Below are 16,190 nucleotides of genomic sequence, written 5' to 3'. Positions count from 1 at the left end.
TCGTATAGACCTTCTGTGCAGCCAGGTTGAAGATGTGTGTGAAGCATACATGCTTTAGAATTTGTAGCCTCTTTTGAAGCAACATTTGAAGCATTGTTAACTGTCATGGCTACATAGGAGTCTACACAGACATGGATGTAAAGTGCAACTACAACTTGACTAGTTTGCGGAGGCCTAAAACTACAAGGCGGTAATTCTAGTTGAGAGACTAACTGTGCCATAATGATTGCTGATGTAGGCTGCTTTTTAATTTGTTAGAATGTGTGAAATGCCAGTTCAGCTGGTTTGCATAAAATCACAACAGTTTAAGCTTGTACACTGGAGTGGACCGGCAATACTGGAAATCGACTGAGCTCTACAATTTGAGCTTTGTAGGTAGAATCAAGAATGGGAGCGTCATCTTCTTCTGCTTGATAAAAACAAATGTGACAGAAAAATGGTCACAAATGTTTTGAGTTGAGTAACAAAAATAACTCTTGAATTGGCATATATCTTTGATCAGCTCCTTTCAAACCACCAACTGAAAAGGACAATATACACCTGGACAATCTAAAGCAATCCAGATCCCCATTTGTAAAGCATCACATGTAAAAAAAAAAAAAAAGAAAATAGTCAAACTATATCACCAGAATGGACTGACATTTTTAAAGCTGTGTCTGAGTATGTCATTTTGCTGGTATTTGCTAATGCAGAGACTCTTAAAGTGTACTATCACGGAAACACAATGAACAATATCAGCGTGATTCACATTTTGCTGTGTGTTGATGTGTTAAAGTCATGATTCACTTTCTGACTGACTGGCTGAGTGACTAAATAAATAACTGTGTGAGTGGCAGAGCAATGATGCAGGGGCTCTCACTGCCCACATGTTTACTGACAATACCCTATTGGGTTTATTGCTCCACAATGAAAAGGCAGACAGATAGCATACACTCCCCAGTGCGCGTGCACACAACACACACTTACACTGACAGCAAGTATCCAACGGACAATGTCACACACACGCACACACACACACACACACACACACACACACACACCTCATAGCTGCAGCAGCATTTGCCTTGAGCTGTGTGTGTGTTTGACAGACAGCCAGTCCCTGTGTTCAGGCACACACTATAGGGTCGCTGTCACATTGTATTACAGTGTAAGTGTGTGCGTGCCTGTTTGGTGTCTATATGTCTGTCTGTGACTGCAGGAACCTGCCTGACTTCATGATACTGGCTATTCTTGTCAGTAAGAGACAGTAGCGATGAAGGACAGATGGAAGGACACATGGATATTATTCACACAATTAGTTTACTCGCAAAGGTTTTTTTTTTTTTGTTTTTTTTTACTGTTTATAGTTTTTGTGGAATAATTATTCTTTTACCCTTAGCCAGATGACCTTGAACCAATTGTTGCTAAAAATATTTTTGGTGCCTTGGATGTTTTGGAAATTAAGGGAGAATTACTTTTCCATTTTAAGAACAGTTAAATAGCAAGAATTACCTGGTATTGCACATGGATTTCTCTTCTGTTTGTTATCCAAATGAAAACAGATCCTTAAACCTGCACTGACCAATATTTCTGACATTAACATACAATAGAATGAATCAAAATAGAATAAAACTTCACTGTCTACAAAAGTAAAACATGAGCATATTGTTGAGTGATAAAATGAAATGCACAAAATTTAAGAATAACAACATGACAAGAATTGAGCAAGCCAAATTCCTGTAGCTTAAGTGGCTTCTAATATACCCACATCATGAATTTCTGGATCAAATATAAAAGCATTGCTGTTTCTGTCCCAGTCATGAAATATTAGCATCCAACTTTTCCATTCTGTGGAGTTTTCTAGCCTCTTTTTGAAATCACAACTCCACCAAATATCGTGCTTTTGAGATTAATCGTTGCCATTGGCTCCCTTAGGCAGCTATTTTCATCAAAAATTATACACTACCTGTCCAGCATCAAACAGGAAAGAAAGTTATCAAGTGATTGGTGAACAGAGTTGAGTAGCAAGATACAGTAATCCCTAAGCCAAGCTAGAAAAAAAACTGTGGTTAAAATGATGCACAAAACTTCTGAAGTAGAATATTTCCATTTCAATTGGGCAGCGTTACAGACAGTGGGTGTTGGATTTCACTCAGTATGCATTACATTTCATATTCCTCCAATGAAGTGGTAAAAGTAGATGCAGGAAATATGTATGATATTTTTAAACTGTGGAACAACTTGTTTTTCTTACTTTGAAACTACGGATGGGTACGTTTTAATGGGAAAATCAGCATTCAAAGGGTGAATTTTCAGTATGACAACTTTGCACAGCATAGCGACAGCTGCAAACAACATTCAAGGTATTATGTTTGACAGTGATCTATGTCTTGATATTTTTCACATAAATATCTGTAATTACGGAGAAGACAAGTAAAAAGAGTGAAAGAGAGAGAGAGAGAGAGAGAGAGAGAGAGAGAGAGAGAAACAGAGGCTGTAACATAGAGACAACCAGACAGGCAGGGGTTAAAAATTCCTATACTGTAGCTCTGGTGTATTGTGTTATCTGGTGTGATCTCTCTCCTGGGATTCAAACCCATGAGCCACTCTCATTCTCTGCTGAGACTTTAATGTTAATTAGAAGCTGGTCTCTAGGATGAATTGCCGTCAATGTGTTTCTGTGAGTCTGTGTGTGCGTGCGCGCGCGTGTGTGTGTACCTGTGTGTATCACAGTGTGTTTCAGCCCTCTTTTCTAATTAACAGGCAGATCAGTCATCTGAGGTCCTCCTCTCTCTCCCTTTCTCTCATGGTATTTTCTGTGCCTCTGTCTCTTTCCTGCCTCTTGCCCTTCCTCCTCCAATTTCTTTTCTCTTCCTTTCTCACATTATTATCTTTCACCCTCTCTACTCTTGCTTTCCATCTCTTTCTAACCTCTCTCCCTCATGCCTCCCCACGTTGTCTCCCAACCTGTCTGTATTTGCAAACTTCTTTACTTTATTATTTCCACCCATCTGTCTCTTACTCTTCACCCATGCCATAATTCTGTATTATTCTTATGTCCTTTCTTGTCTCCAATGCTTTTGCCACTATGTCATTGGCCTTCCCTCCCTCCTCTAATGGCAGTGATCGCCTCCAGCGAAGTCATTATGATAGATAAAGAGCAAATATGATCAGATAAAACTTCCTCTGCAATGGTGACAGTGCTTGTTGACTAAAACTGACTGAAAATGTCAAGTAAGCCTTTAAAAATCATTGTGCTTAGGAGAGGGGTTTTTAAGGGTACTTTTGACACAATACACTTTTTTTTTCCAAATATCTCTTTAAGGCAATAACACATGGGTGACTTATGAGGTACTGAAGGCAAGAAATATTACCTTGAGTATCGCACAAGACAAAATCAATATGGGTAAGATAGAGCATTAGGAAGAATATTATGAAAAATACTGTTGATAAGTAAGATCTGCAGGCTCTTCGGGAGCAAAAGTACTGAAAGTTTGAACTGAAGAGTTTCAGAACAAATATTTTAAAAAGCCAATCTTTACATGGAACAAAGCTATTTCCAAAAATAGATAAATTTTATTGTTAGTCAGCTTGTTGGTGTATCGTTAAACAGCTAATGGAAAGCTTGCTACAAAAAGTAGTACCACCATACTGTACATGGACCGGCAAATGTAAATCCAAATGATTTTGGTGACCGCCTAACATTTATCGACCACCAACAACAGATAAAAGAATTACGCTTGTCCACTTTAGTTCATAAAAGGTTGCCTCTAAAAAAAATGACCAAATTATCATGTCTTTGGCTAAAGAAAAAAAGGCAAACCTTTGCTTTGTTTCAGCTGTAAATACTATGTTCATCTTAGCTTTTGTCATATGTTTTATTGATATTGTAAACAGATAAGTAAAGTGAGTGAGCAAAATAATAGAAACAGTCCCTCAAAAGAAGTATGATCACCCTTTGCCATCAAAACAGCATCCCAGCAATATTTATATGAACATTATTACATGGACAGTTTTGACACTTACCTGTTATGGACTGTGAATGGACATTTAACAGTGGTATGGTTGGACTCTGACAAGTTTGCTTACATGTCATGTTAATACTGTTATTTTTGATTTACCCCAGTGTATTTGTTTTATCATTATGGTTTATTAGCTTCTATTTCATCTATTAGTATTAGTCAATCCTTACCTTTTATGCCTGGTGTTGTTCGAGGAGCTTTTTTTTCTTCTGAGGTGGTTTGGTGTTGTTGATATTTCGAAACTCAATAAAATTAAGTCATAAAAAACAACAACATTCCACCTCCCCTGGGTTTTCATTATACAAATATTGAGTAATGTGGTGTGTATTATTTCTTTCAGAGAGAAGCCTCCAGTTTTTTAGGCGATTTTGACATTTGACATTCTGGTTTGTGCTTATTTTGAATTTGCTGCCCTTTATTTTTGGGGGTCATTGTGAGTTGTCTAACATGTTGAGACAGTGTTTGCTAGGCTAAGCCCAACCTAATGGCCAAAATATGGCCATGCAGTAGTTGATTATGATTAACCCCTCAAAGGTGGTTGCTGATACCATTCACCTCGTCATCATCTTTGTCAGAGAACATTGTTGTTCTAAAGCCTTTGACTTTTTTCCAACACAGAAATGCATCTATGATGGACAGGGGATAGAAGAAAAAGTCTTCAGACCACAGCCCAAAGTACTTTTTTCCATTTCACAGGGCTCTGGGTTTTGTACTCATACCAAGTTATGCATTTTTATGTTTGTATCCAATGTAAAAGGCTTCCGAAAGGCAGCACTCATGTGGACAGTAGATTCGCAGAGCTCATGATACGCCCTTTTGGTACAATTGGATTCACTTCCTAGAATAATATGATTATTCTCCCCTGTCCTCTGCAGCATGACCATACAGCATGTGGTGCTTTAAAGGGAAGCACCACCTAAATTAAGAGTTCCAATATGTTCTTTCTGTGGCCAAGGAAAGTTCAACCAATATTTGTGAACATGAGCTATACTCTCAAAGTCAGAAACCAGAGAGGACAATCTCAAACTTCTCAAGTCACTGAGTATAAGTCTGGAGCCACTCCATAGACAATGAATGGGACTGTGATTTTGTGGACACGCAGGATGTTTGTTTTCTTTTTTATACCAATATACAAATTTGGAAGATGGAAGAAGTTCCCCTTTAAATCTTACTTTGTCACACTATTGCCATTTGAACCCCTCTTTTCGTAAACAGATGATGGAGAGTTACCTTTTATGACAGACACTATTTTTGTAGTCTTGGTGTTATTGTTTATTCATAAGGTCAGGACAGATTGTATGTTTTAGTTCACCATATTAACCCTACATTTTGTGCGCATACTTTTTTACAAGGTGCAGCATTTACCTAAATGTTTTTGGCCGGTCCAGCTGCTCTATCTTGCTTTGGTGGTCAATTGGTTTGTGAGTCCACAAAGATTTCCCTAACCCTTTGACAGCTGTAGTTTATTGCCCTAGGAGGCTGAAATTTGGAATGGAGGCTGCTGCAAATTCATATTTGTTTATTTATTAGATAATGAAGTTAAAATTTGAATTTATTCAATTTGATTATTGTTTTAATTTCATAAGTGAGATTGATGATGAACACAATTATGGAAACATGAATCCAATGATAAAAAAACACATTTGGTAATGAAGACTCACTTAATAAATTGTGATTACCCACTCTTAGAGAGAAGTGTTTTATCTTTGAATGATTCATATGAATGACTAATGAAATCAGTGTTTTACTGATGATCCATAAAAAGAGTAGTAAAGATTAAGAATAACTCAGTGAGTTTATCAGAACTAAAACTGTTGTAATTAATTAGACTTAAATAGCACATTGGCTAAGTAGAAGTATAATGAGTAAGAAATTAGTTTGCTAGCAGTTGGTGTTTGTGGAAAATACCTGGGAAAGGAAGACGTGGAAAGGGAGTGTGATTGATTTCATTGCAGGACATTTTTGATTTTCTAAGGGTTGCAGTGATAATTTTAGATTTGTTTGCCACTGACAATGAGATAACTGCATGTACGTCCAACAGACTGCCCAAGTTTAGTGTCCACAAATCACTGTTTTGCTTTTGGTTACATTGAACACCATTTCCTCCTCCTCTGCCACACCCTCTCTCTGTCCTTTCTTTTCAAAGGTAAGAGGCCATTTGCAATCTGCAAGCATAATTTTGATTACCCCATGAATCTTTTTTAAAACTCTGTGTCGTTCTGTCTCTCTCTTTTGCTTTCTTCCCCTGTAGCTCGTACCTGTGGCAGCAATCTAAGGGGGCCCAAAGGTGTCATAACTTCTCCTAACTACCCTGTTCAGTATGAGAACAACGCACACTGTGTGTGGGTCATCACTGCAATGGACTCTGGGAAGGTGAGCTCATTTTCATTATTTTAATCCTGCTTTATTTCACCAGGCATCTCCATCAAAATAAAGTTATTATAATCTCACGTGGGAAAAAATAAACGTTCTATACCTTGAATTTACTTCAGTTTACCATCATATTATGTTGTCTAATGTAGAGATCTTCACACAAAGCTTTTTGTCTAAGTAAGCACTGCTCTTCCAAGAGTACTGAGTTTGTCATTTATGTCACATATTGACCAGTCTGTGTTGTCAAAATGTTTAATTTCCTTATCCAGTGTTGCCACTTTATGGCTGTCAAAAGCTCAAAGCGGTTGTCATTTAAGATGGCGAAGAAGGTGATGAAGTTGATGAGGAGACTACAACAGACTGCCAATTATCTAATCTGTGTTTAAGGCAGTACCCAACTCGGTCGAATCAGATTTGGCCAAATGTGAATATTCGACGATAACTTTTTTTTCTGCCATATAAAGTTTGAAAGTTTGAACAGGCTTCAGTGGGACATTCAGTGTGATATTCGCATTTGTGTAATACAGTAAAAAAGCTAACGGTGCTAACAACGGATCGGAAAAGTGCAACAACATTCTTTGCCGACACAAGATATCAAACAAAAGCCAGAGACTGTAACTGTGTCGTATTAACTTCATGTGAGCTGTAAATTCACCGCTTCCAAGCAGATAAGAGGAGATAATGTTATTTCAAAGCCTTACGATAGAAAGTCTCTCTGCCACTGTGCCGCTGCATCACGTCCACAGCTGACTGTACCAAAGAGTAGCATGAAAGTAAATAGCACTCACTCTGCAGCAAAATCTTGGGGCCAAAACCTCCCCAGAAGTACACTGCACAGCACACTGACTAGCAAAACAAAAAAAACGACTTTCAACGACGATCATTGAAGATCTTTGCCAACAAGATGGATATTAAGAATGTTATTTATTGGAGATTTTTTTCTTTATTTGTTTTCATCAGTCAGAAATCTCTGTTTTTAATGTGTGTAACTCAGTGACTGTTGCTGAAAAATCATATTGCATAAAGAGCCTTTCTGTGCTAAATAGAGATTAAAAATGTAGTGGGGAGGTACATGAGGGGCAAAAACGGAGCATGACTTGTTAAAAGTTATAAGCAAGACTAGAAACTATGACACAACATACACAAATAATCTCTTATGTGGTCAAGAACGTGTGTAAAGAACGTCGAGGGGCTGTTGTTGTAGGCTTTCCTTTTGTTTTCCTGCTTGGTGACTGAATTCTGTTTCCATTGCGAGCTCATGGTCACCACACCTCCCCAATTTTGTGAAGGCAACTTTGTTGTTGAGCCATTGTTGTGTAGAGATGAATAATTCATATACCTGTGGTACAACATCTCAAGTCTCTCTCTCCGCAGATTCTTTTGTGGTATTATCTTCTCTTCATGTGTCATCATATACCCTGTCTTCACTTCTTCTCCCCTTCCCCAGCTCCTGTACTCTCTGCTCTCCATTCTCTCCCTCTGCTCGCCTCTCAATTCTTCCCTAACATCTCTGTTCTGTGTTCTCTACTTCTCTGTCCTCACCCCTCTCTGCCTCATCTGCTCTGCTCTGCTCTCTCCTCGTCTACTTTTTCCCTTCTGTCATCTTCTTTCCTCCTTTCACTTTGATTTGTCTAAAATGTTAAGTTTGAAGATGGTGAGAGAGAGAAGAGCAAAAAGAGAGCAAGATGGCACTGAGCTCATTGAAAACTGGAGAGAAAAGGAGAGAGGGAAAGTACAGAGGACAGAAATTGGGCTGAATGTTCAGCAAGCTACTTCACTATTAAAAAGCGAGCGCCAGGAAGAGAGAAAAGGAAAAAAAAAAGACTGAATGTCCAAGCAGGTACTTGACATGTGGCATTGAAGTTTTCTCTAAAGATGGATGGAAATGGAGTCTACTCACCCCTGAGCCTCTGAGGGAGTATATGGAGAAATGGTAAGGTATAATTGAGTAGAGAGAGGGGAAAATAAAGAGGAGAGACAGAGAAATGTGCTTTTTGTTCTCACCTTTGTGTCTCTTTGACCTTGAGGGAGAGACGTGGCAAAATACCCTATTGTTATGGCACTCAAGTGTTACTGTATGCCTTTGTATATTTATCTCATATACCTGTCTGTGGAAGTCTAATGTCTTTGTATTTTGAGAGAGGTTTGCACTTAGAGATTTTTTTCAAACCCGCCTCTGGCAGGCATGACTGGTCTGCATCTTAAGACATTTCTTTGGAAGTGACATCATCTTTGCAGCCATTGTCTCTTGTTCTTATTTTAAGTGTCTTACAAGAAATAACAGCCATAGGTAAAATGAATTACTGGTGATCGTGCTTGGTGTCAGGTGACAGATGAAAAGTCATCCTTGTGTCGTGTGTGTGTGTGTGTGTGTGTGTGTGTGTGTGTGTGTGTGTACGTGCGTGTGTGTGTGTCTGTGTGTGTGTGGCTTGGGGTTTAAAATAGACTCCAATACAATAGAGTGTATTAGATTCACATAGCCGTAGCTTATGACAGATGGAATGTCTTTTATCTATTTTGTGTAGGCTACTGCCTGTGTGTGTGTGTGTGTGTGTGTGTGTGTGTATTTAAAATGCTTGAGGTTTGAGAGCACTTTAAGAATGTGCTATAATGACAGATTATCAGCTACTACAGCTGCTGGCATTTGCAGAATGTCACTATCTACATACACAGAGAGAGGGAGACAAGGACAGAGGCAAACAAGAGGATAAAGACAGTTATAGACTAGACTAGACTGGAGTAGAGTAGAATAGAAAAGAATAGAATAGATTGAAAAAATAAATGACAGTAAAGTTAAGTCCAATCCATTTACATCAGTGTCACTGTAGACAATATACTATACTCATATGTTAAACAATGGACCGATCGCAAGTCCTGCCCTCCTTAGTTACTGTTGCTAGGTTGGACAAGCTTCACAAAAAAGAACACGGTGATGCTGGTTCCGCTTAGCTGGGTATTGCAGTGGTTATTAGAAAGTTTGTGTGCGTCAGGCATTATAGTTTCAAGAAGCTGAATATATTCACAATGTTAACTTTTATGAACAAGGCAAAACAATGGAAATCGAAGCTTCTGATCTCAATGAAAAAAGGGAGACTGAGTCTGACCATGGTGCTGACCTAATGTCAGTCTCTCTTTACTGTAGAAAGTTAATTTAGTTGTTTCAGTGTGGCACATAGCCTTACAGAGAAAATTTAAACAAAGGAACATTAGCTTTGATTTTTTCTGGCTAACGATACTTCATGTCATTTTAATATGATGTCAACAAGTAATGAATCTGTCCTTTTCCAAATCTCTTTAATGTTATCACAGAAAAACGGAGGAAGCAAACCTGGCTGATGTTGTCAATCTGACATTAGGCTAACTCCTCTTGATATAGCTATATGTTAGCTTCTTAGCTAGCATTTTGCAATGGTATCTAACTTAAGACATGACAATGTACAATGTCATGTGTCTCTAACAACGTCAGCCACAATGTCAACCACAGATGAGCCTAGCAATTATTTTTTCTTAAGTACAACAGGAAAAGGGAAAGTTAACGGAGATTCTGTTCGGTTCTAAGTTTGCTCAACTGTTACTAGAGCGCAGAGTGAAAAAGGATGGGACTTAGGAAGGACTGATTGTTTAGCTTTTCTAGTTTCCCCTCTTTTCAAAATTTAATGCATGATTCGTAATCCACCACATAGTTTTGTCCAGTGACAGTTCCAATAAAGTTATTCAAACAAGATGGCTGTGATGGTTTAACATGTCATTTGCATACCAGACAGCGATTGGCTTTCCAATTAGTGACATACCTAATCTAACTTGCATGGGTATGTTAGAATCTCACTTTTAGGGAAGTGCACAGACATCACACCATCAGTAGAGTAATATGAAAAATCCTCTAGGGACAAACTTTGCACAGATACAAATCAGTACAGTCCAGGTCAGAGATTTTAGGGGACATAAACACATGACAAACACATTTTTTTGAGTTGAAGGGGACGTTAGATATTGCAAGATCAATACAGAATTTCCAAACTACACTGATATTGTTATATCTGATATATCAGCTGATATTAATTTCCTTTACACAACCCAAAATTGGGTTTAATCCATACAGCGCCAGGCAGATCACAGAGAGGTTTTCCAATGTGTCTTTACGAATATACATTTATGACATTTTTTTGAGGAAAAATAATAAGGTTGTTTGAAATTCAGTGTGTATTGACATTGCCGATCCCTGGTGCAGGTGATAGTGTGCTTTAAACCATGTGGCACTTAGTAGGATAACAATTGCAGTGAGTTGTGTGAGGGCTGAGTGCACTTCAAGTATAGCACCTGCACATGACAGCTTGTTCTCTCTTGAACTTGAACTCACTCTCTCTTTGAGAAGACAGCAACCAAAAACATTTACCTGGATGATAATAATGTTATTATTGAAAGTTATTATGTTTATGGAGGCTTAGTAAAGCAATGTACAATAAAATATAGATTTGTCAAAGCCTTGCTAATTGGATTATTTGAATTAACAGTGCTGATATTGTTTTTTGTTTCTTTGTAGATTTTTACTCGTTTATTTTGACTTAGTGACTCATCTATTTCTTGAAATTGGTTTTATTTTAATATTAATATGCACACATTTCCAGTTTTAACATGAGTGGGTCTAGGCTATGTCATGGCTATGTATGTGCTTGCATTACAAGTGCAAAAACAAGCTTTGCACTGATCCTATTGACTTTCTTTAAAATGTGAGGCAGCCTCAGACTCAGGCTGATTGAATATTTTTTTCCACTTTGAGCAGTTTAACCCTTTTGCTCAATTTCACTGTTTATGATAAGATGTTATGATGTCATTCATGCAGTTGCAGACGTATCGATCTTCCATCACAAATTTAATCAAGGCATTTTTAAAGGTAAAAATAAACATTAACAATAAAGTTCTTTAGTGGACAATAACATTTTCAGTAGAAGCTCTATTTACTGTTCAGGAATATTCCTCAATATTCAAATTTCTTTAACAGTATTTTCACCTCAGTGGCCTCGGCTGAGCCTCAGCTGTTGAGCTTTGAAGTCTCCTTAGTATTATCGGCAGGTTCTTTATCAGCAATCATCTCTTTGTATGGACACCTTACTTAAGGGCCCTTAACTTGTTTCTCTGTTAACCTCCTTTACAAGCTTATCTTTCTTAAGTAAAAGACATATGTATTCCCACTTGAGCATTGATCTTTAATCATGATTTAATTTGTGTATATGGGGAATGAGACGGATGATTAAACACACCGTTTAGAATCCTAAGTGTAAGTTCCTCAGAAATAAAACGATGTTTATATGTGCTTTTTGTGGTCGGTAAGGGAGAGAGCACAGAGAGATTCGGGGAGAGAACGAGTTATTTAAACAGAGTAAATAAGCATGAATTAAGATGAATAACAGCCATCTTTCTGTAGACCTTTCTTTTTTCTCAGACTCTTTGTCTCCTCTCCTCCTCTTTTTTATTCCACCTCTCCCTCGCTGGGCCTCTGACTGACTATTATTCCAGATGACTTCTTTCATCAATAACATGTTATACAAAATTGAGACAGAGACAAATGTTTTTATCGAAGTGTGTGTGTCTATTTCTTTGTGTAGGTTTACCTGCACATGTTTCAATAGCCAATAAGTAATGCTGTCTGGTTGTGTGTCTGTTGTCATTCTGTTAAGTTCTGAATAAAAGCAGCACAATCAATATAGTTTGTAATGGTCTGACAGCCTGTCGGCAAAATGCTGTGAGTGTGCCTCTGTTTGTGTGTGTATGTGTGTGTGTGTCTGTGTTGTTATTTGTGTAAGTTTGTGAACAGGCATCTGGTTGTGTGTGATTTTATTAATATTGACTGTGTGTTTTTTATCTGCCAACTTAATCGCTAAGTGCCAGAGGTTGTGAAAACATGTTGCACTGTGGGGTAAACTGTCAACTTTCAGGTAGTAGTGAGGAAAAACTTGGATGCACAACTGAAAAAAGGACTTTGCAGCGTGTGCGTGTATGTGAGTGAGTGTGTGTTTTTGTGTGCCCATCATTTGATTCATCAGTATGAAACAGATAATTATTTCGTTCAAGTCTGAACCATGCCTGACTGCTCACACACATACACCCTTAAACGCATCGTCACACATGCCCATTAGGCCTCTAATCACCGCTGTCTTTTTCCCAACCAGTACATATTAGTGTGTGTTTGTGTGTGTGTGCATTTGTGTTATCGTGGTATTGGATGTTGGATGTTGGATGGGTCATTTTCATGCATGGGTCATCATCATCACTTTAGTGTTGGCAGGACACGCTCTGTGACGTTCATTCAAATTCTGTTAAATTTAACTTGATACAGAAGCTGAGGCCAGTAAAGACCAATGAGGGCCTTAGCCAGAACATGTTAAAGTCCAGTTTCATTCTATAACAGTACATTGTTTTGCAGTACGAACGGCTTAATTGCTGACGGTGTTACAGGATGAAGACATAATACCCAATGTTCAGTGCATTATCAGCATGGTATGAGACTGAAAACATTTTTTTAGCTTAAGTTTGGTATCAGTGAGCTGAAGTTAAAGGAAGACTATGGTTTATTTCTGTGGCTCTGGCCTTTTGTTCCAAGGATTGGACTTTTTTTTTGGTGATCGCTGCAATATCATTATAAATAGGTCCAATAGGGCAACACTTACAAGCAGACAGATGAACATTCATGTTGTTAATAAGCCAACAGTTTTGCCAGATTAGTATCCCCCTTATATGGAGATAAAACTATGAGTATACTGCATCAGCAGTGTTACTCATTATCCCTCACTAGTGCAGTGCCGCTTTAAAATGTCTGTTCAAAACAGGCAGATTGCTTGGCTGTCAGTATCGCCGCTTGCATCTTTCTCGAGAACCACTCATCCAAACAACCTCACACTCAACACCGCGCCTCCTCAGGTCCTCAGCCAAACATCTGCCATGACATAGGTGTGTCCCCTAGCAATGCTTGAGTATACATGTCATTTGGCTGCTAAAGATCACACAAACATTACTGCCTTACTGAAGATAAAGCCAGGCTATTTCAGGGGACAACACTGTTTGTTTCAAAAGTTTTATCACTGATCCTTGAAATGTTCAAGTGTGTTAAGATGTAGCATCGCCAGACTCCCTTCATCTGTTCTTGAATGAACTATGGCAAGCAACGGAGAATGAGTTGTACCCAGCATGCCATTCATTGGTGCGTCCCCTCTCAATACACTACACAGTGTGCATGTAACACTACTAATACGTAAGTCCTGTAGATCTCAAGAGCTCACACTCCACACTGCACTTCCATGGGTCCCTCAATACACCCCTCAAATGTGAAGTTGATCGGATAAATGAATGTTGAGAAAATCAAAGGAGGGGCAGACAGACAGACGGGGACTCCTTCCACTTAGTTAGATTGGACATGACAATGTGCACATTACTACAGTAGGTTAAGCTTAACTGGGAGGTCAGTCGATGAACTGTAATGAGTTGTTACAACAGTTTTGGTCATAATTTTAACTTTCATTTCATTTTTTCTTCAGAATACAGTAAGGTGAACTACCGTTGAGTCCTTTACAACCTATGTGATGATCTGAGTGTTGTTGCCTACATGGACCAATTCTTAGCTATGTGCCATGTTTGGAGATTCCAGCAATTTCTTGTCAGAGCACAATTCTTTACATGCTGCACACTGTAACAGATACAACCGATAGCCGAGGCTACAGAAATAAAAAATTGGCTGCTACCCTCTGTATATTCATTCTAATACCGTACATTATTGTGTTGTGGTGGTAGGGCTTCATTGCTGCTACAGAAAAATACTGTGTAATTTCTGAATCACTACAAATTATACAACATGCAGGCCACAGCTCAGCGAGGACCTTGATCACATAGACTGAGCAAAATGCATCAGTGAAGTGCGGAGTAAATAACCATCAGTGTCCGTGGTAATGGAAAGACATTCACCAGTAGCCGCCTAATTAGCACATTATCTCAATTCAAGGCTTTTCGCTATTCTGGCTTTTGACTGTAATTTGGCAGTCTGACTGACCATAATTCACTGTATTAGCTCTGTCTTTGGCTCTCATCCCTGAACCCAACACCCCTGCTAAATGAATGCATGAATGTCCCAAGGTCACACTTTCCAGTTTTGTACATTGGCTTCATCTAATGGTGGTAATATATTGATTAAAGCTTATTTTAGAGCTGTAATGTAAAACATGATTAAACACAGCATCTGCTACAATCCAGTATTGTCAAAAGAATTTTCTCAACCCACAGTCTGCTGTTGTCAGGTAGTTTTCTGCTGTCTTGCAGAACACTTTATAATGCAGTTTCCACAGAGCTGTCACACAGCTGTTGCTCAAACATAGCATGCAGTTTATTTTCTTAAACTGTCCAGCCAACAGGTCAACAGCACTCAAAGGTGCTGTAACACCTCGATAAGGGAGTTATTTTACCAGACAGCAGCCATTTGCTTTCTTACCACTTAAAACAGAGGTCACCTCAGGGCACGACTGCAACACATAAACATGGCACATCTGGGTACTTTCTAGGTACAGCCAACAGGCTAGCATCCTCGCCAGTCTATTTTTAAATTGACTGGTACTTTATTTGTCCCACACGGAAACTCACTTGTCAGAGCATATAACAGTAATACACAGGAGCCAGGCTAAAAAGCATTGACAGATAAACCCAAGATGCAGTAATCATCACAAATACTCCACCCTCTACTGTGTAATGAAAGCATTTTATATAATAGTGCAGACGTAATGACCTTGTTACACACATCACCTGTGAGAAAATTAGTCTCTTAAGGCCGGATCTTAAAGAGATCAGTCATCCGTCCTTCCTTGCTTTTCCTCACACAGTCCAAAGACATGCAGGTCAGGTGGACTGTTAATGGGTGATTGTATATCTATGTTAGCCCTGTGAACGCCTGGCCATCTGTCTAAGTCGCTTTCTGCCCTCTGGTCAGTGCAAAGCGGGAAGGACCCTGGCCCTTGGGACCCTGAAAAACAATAAACATGTAAAGAAAAGCAGTGAATGAATGCTTAAGGCTGTTACACACCAACAGCAGCAAATTCACACCTCAATTTATTTACTCTGTTCCTGAAGAAAACACAGTCAGTCATTTAATGAGTTGACCCTACTAGCCAAACTACTACTACTCTTGCCTAGTGGACTGCGAGACTGTGACACTGGACTTGGACCTCTATGCACATTCTGCTACAGCAGTTACCTCTTTGTGCTGGTTAACTGTGCTGAAGAGGCTCTACACTGCTGATCTAAATGAATTGTTTGGATGAGAATCCACAAGCAGTGGTTTGGTATGCACCCTCATGCTGTGTTTGTTCCTCATTGCCCAGCTGCACAGTGTGTATCCATCGTAAAATTCACTGTAGTTGCAAGATGCAGCGCTGTGTAAAGATGATTTATAACGCTCTCTTGAGCTGCAATGAGCAGCGAAAGTGCTTTTAAAATTCTGATTAGATTTTCAATGAAATGCTCCTAAGAAGTTAAAACTAGAGTTATTGTAAAAAAAAAATAAATTTGATAATAAGAGTCACCTGATAAATCATTGATCACAGGCAGTTTCTGTAACTGATTACATTTTTGAAAATAACTTTCCCAGGCATGAACAGTGTGCTTCGGATGGTGTCCTCAAGCAGGGTTCCGTGTTATTCTCTACTTGTTTATTTGGGTGAAAGGCTAAAAGTAATCTATTGGAAAAAAGGCCCCAAACTGCCATTGTGGCAGCTAACCAATGACTCAACATAGCTGCACAATCTCAGCAAGGGAATTCTCGTACACTCTGCTTTCAGGACA

General features: G+C 38.8%; 1 protein-coding gene across 2 annotated transcripts in view; it reads left to right on the top strand.

The window, feature by feature from the left end:
- The window catches only part of LOC117260150 (CUB and sushi domain-containing protein 1-like), a 529,510-nt gene that overhangs the window by 319,713 nt on the left and 193,607 nt on the right, over positions 1–16,190 (top strand). For both annotated transcript variants that reach the window (XM_078176328.1, XM_078176324.1), the window contains exon 10: positions 6,253–6,374. In XM_078176328.1, coding sequence (XP_078032454.1) covers positions 6,253–6,374 — 122 coding nt within the window. The remainder of the gene's footprint in view (positions 1–6,252; positions 6,375–16,190) is intronic.

This window comes from Epinephelus lanceolatus, chromosome 2, assembly GCF_041903045.1.
Source record: "Epinephelus lanceolatus isolate andai-2023 chromosome 2, ASM4190304v1, whole genome shotgun sequence".
Classification (NCBI taxonomy): Eukaryota; Metazoa; Chordata; class Actinopteri; order Perciformes; family Serranidae; genus Epinephelus; species Epinephelus lanceolatus.
This window is presented reverse-complemented; position numbering and strand designations above follow the sequence as displayed.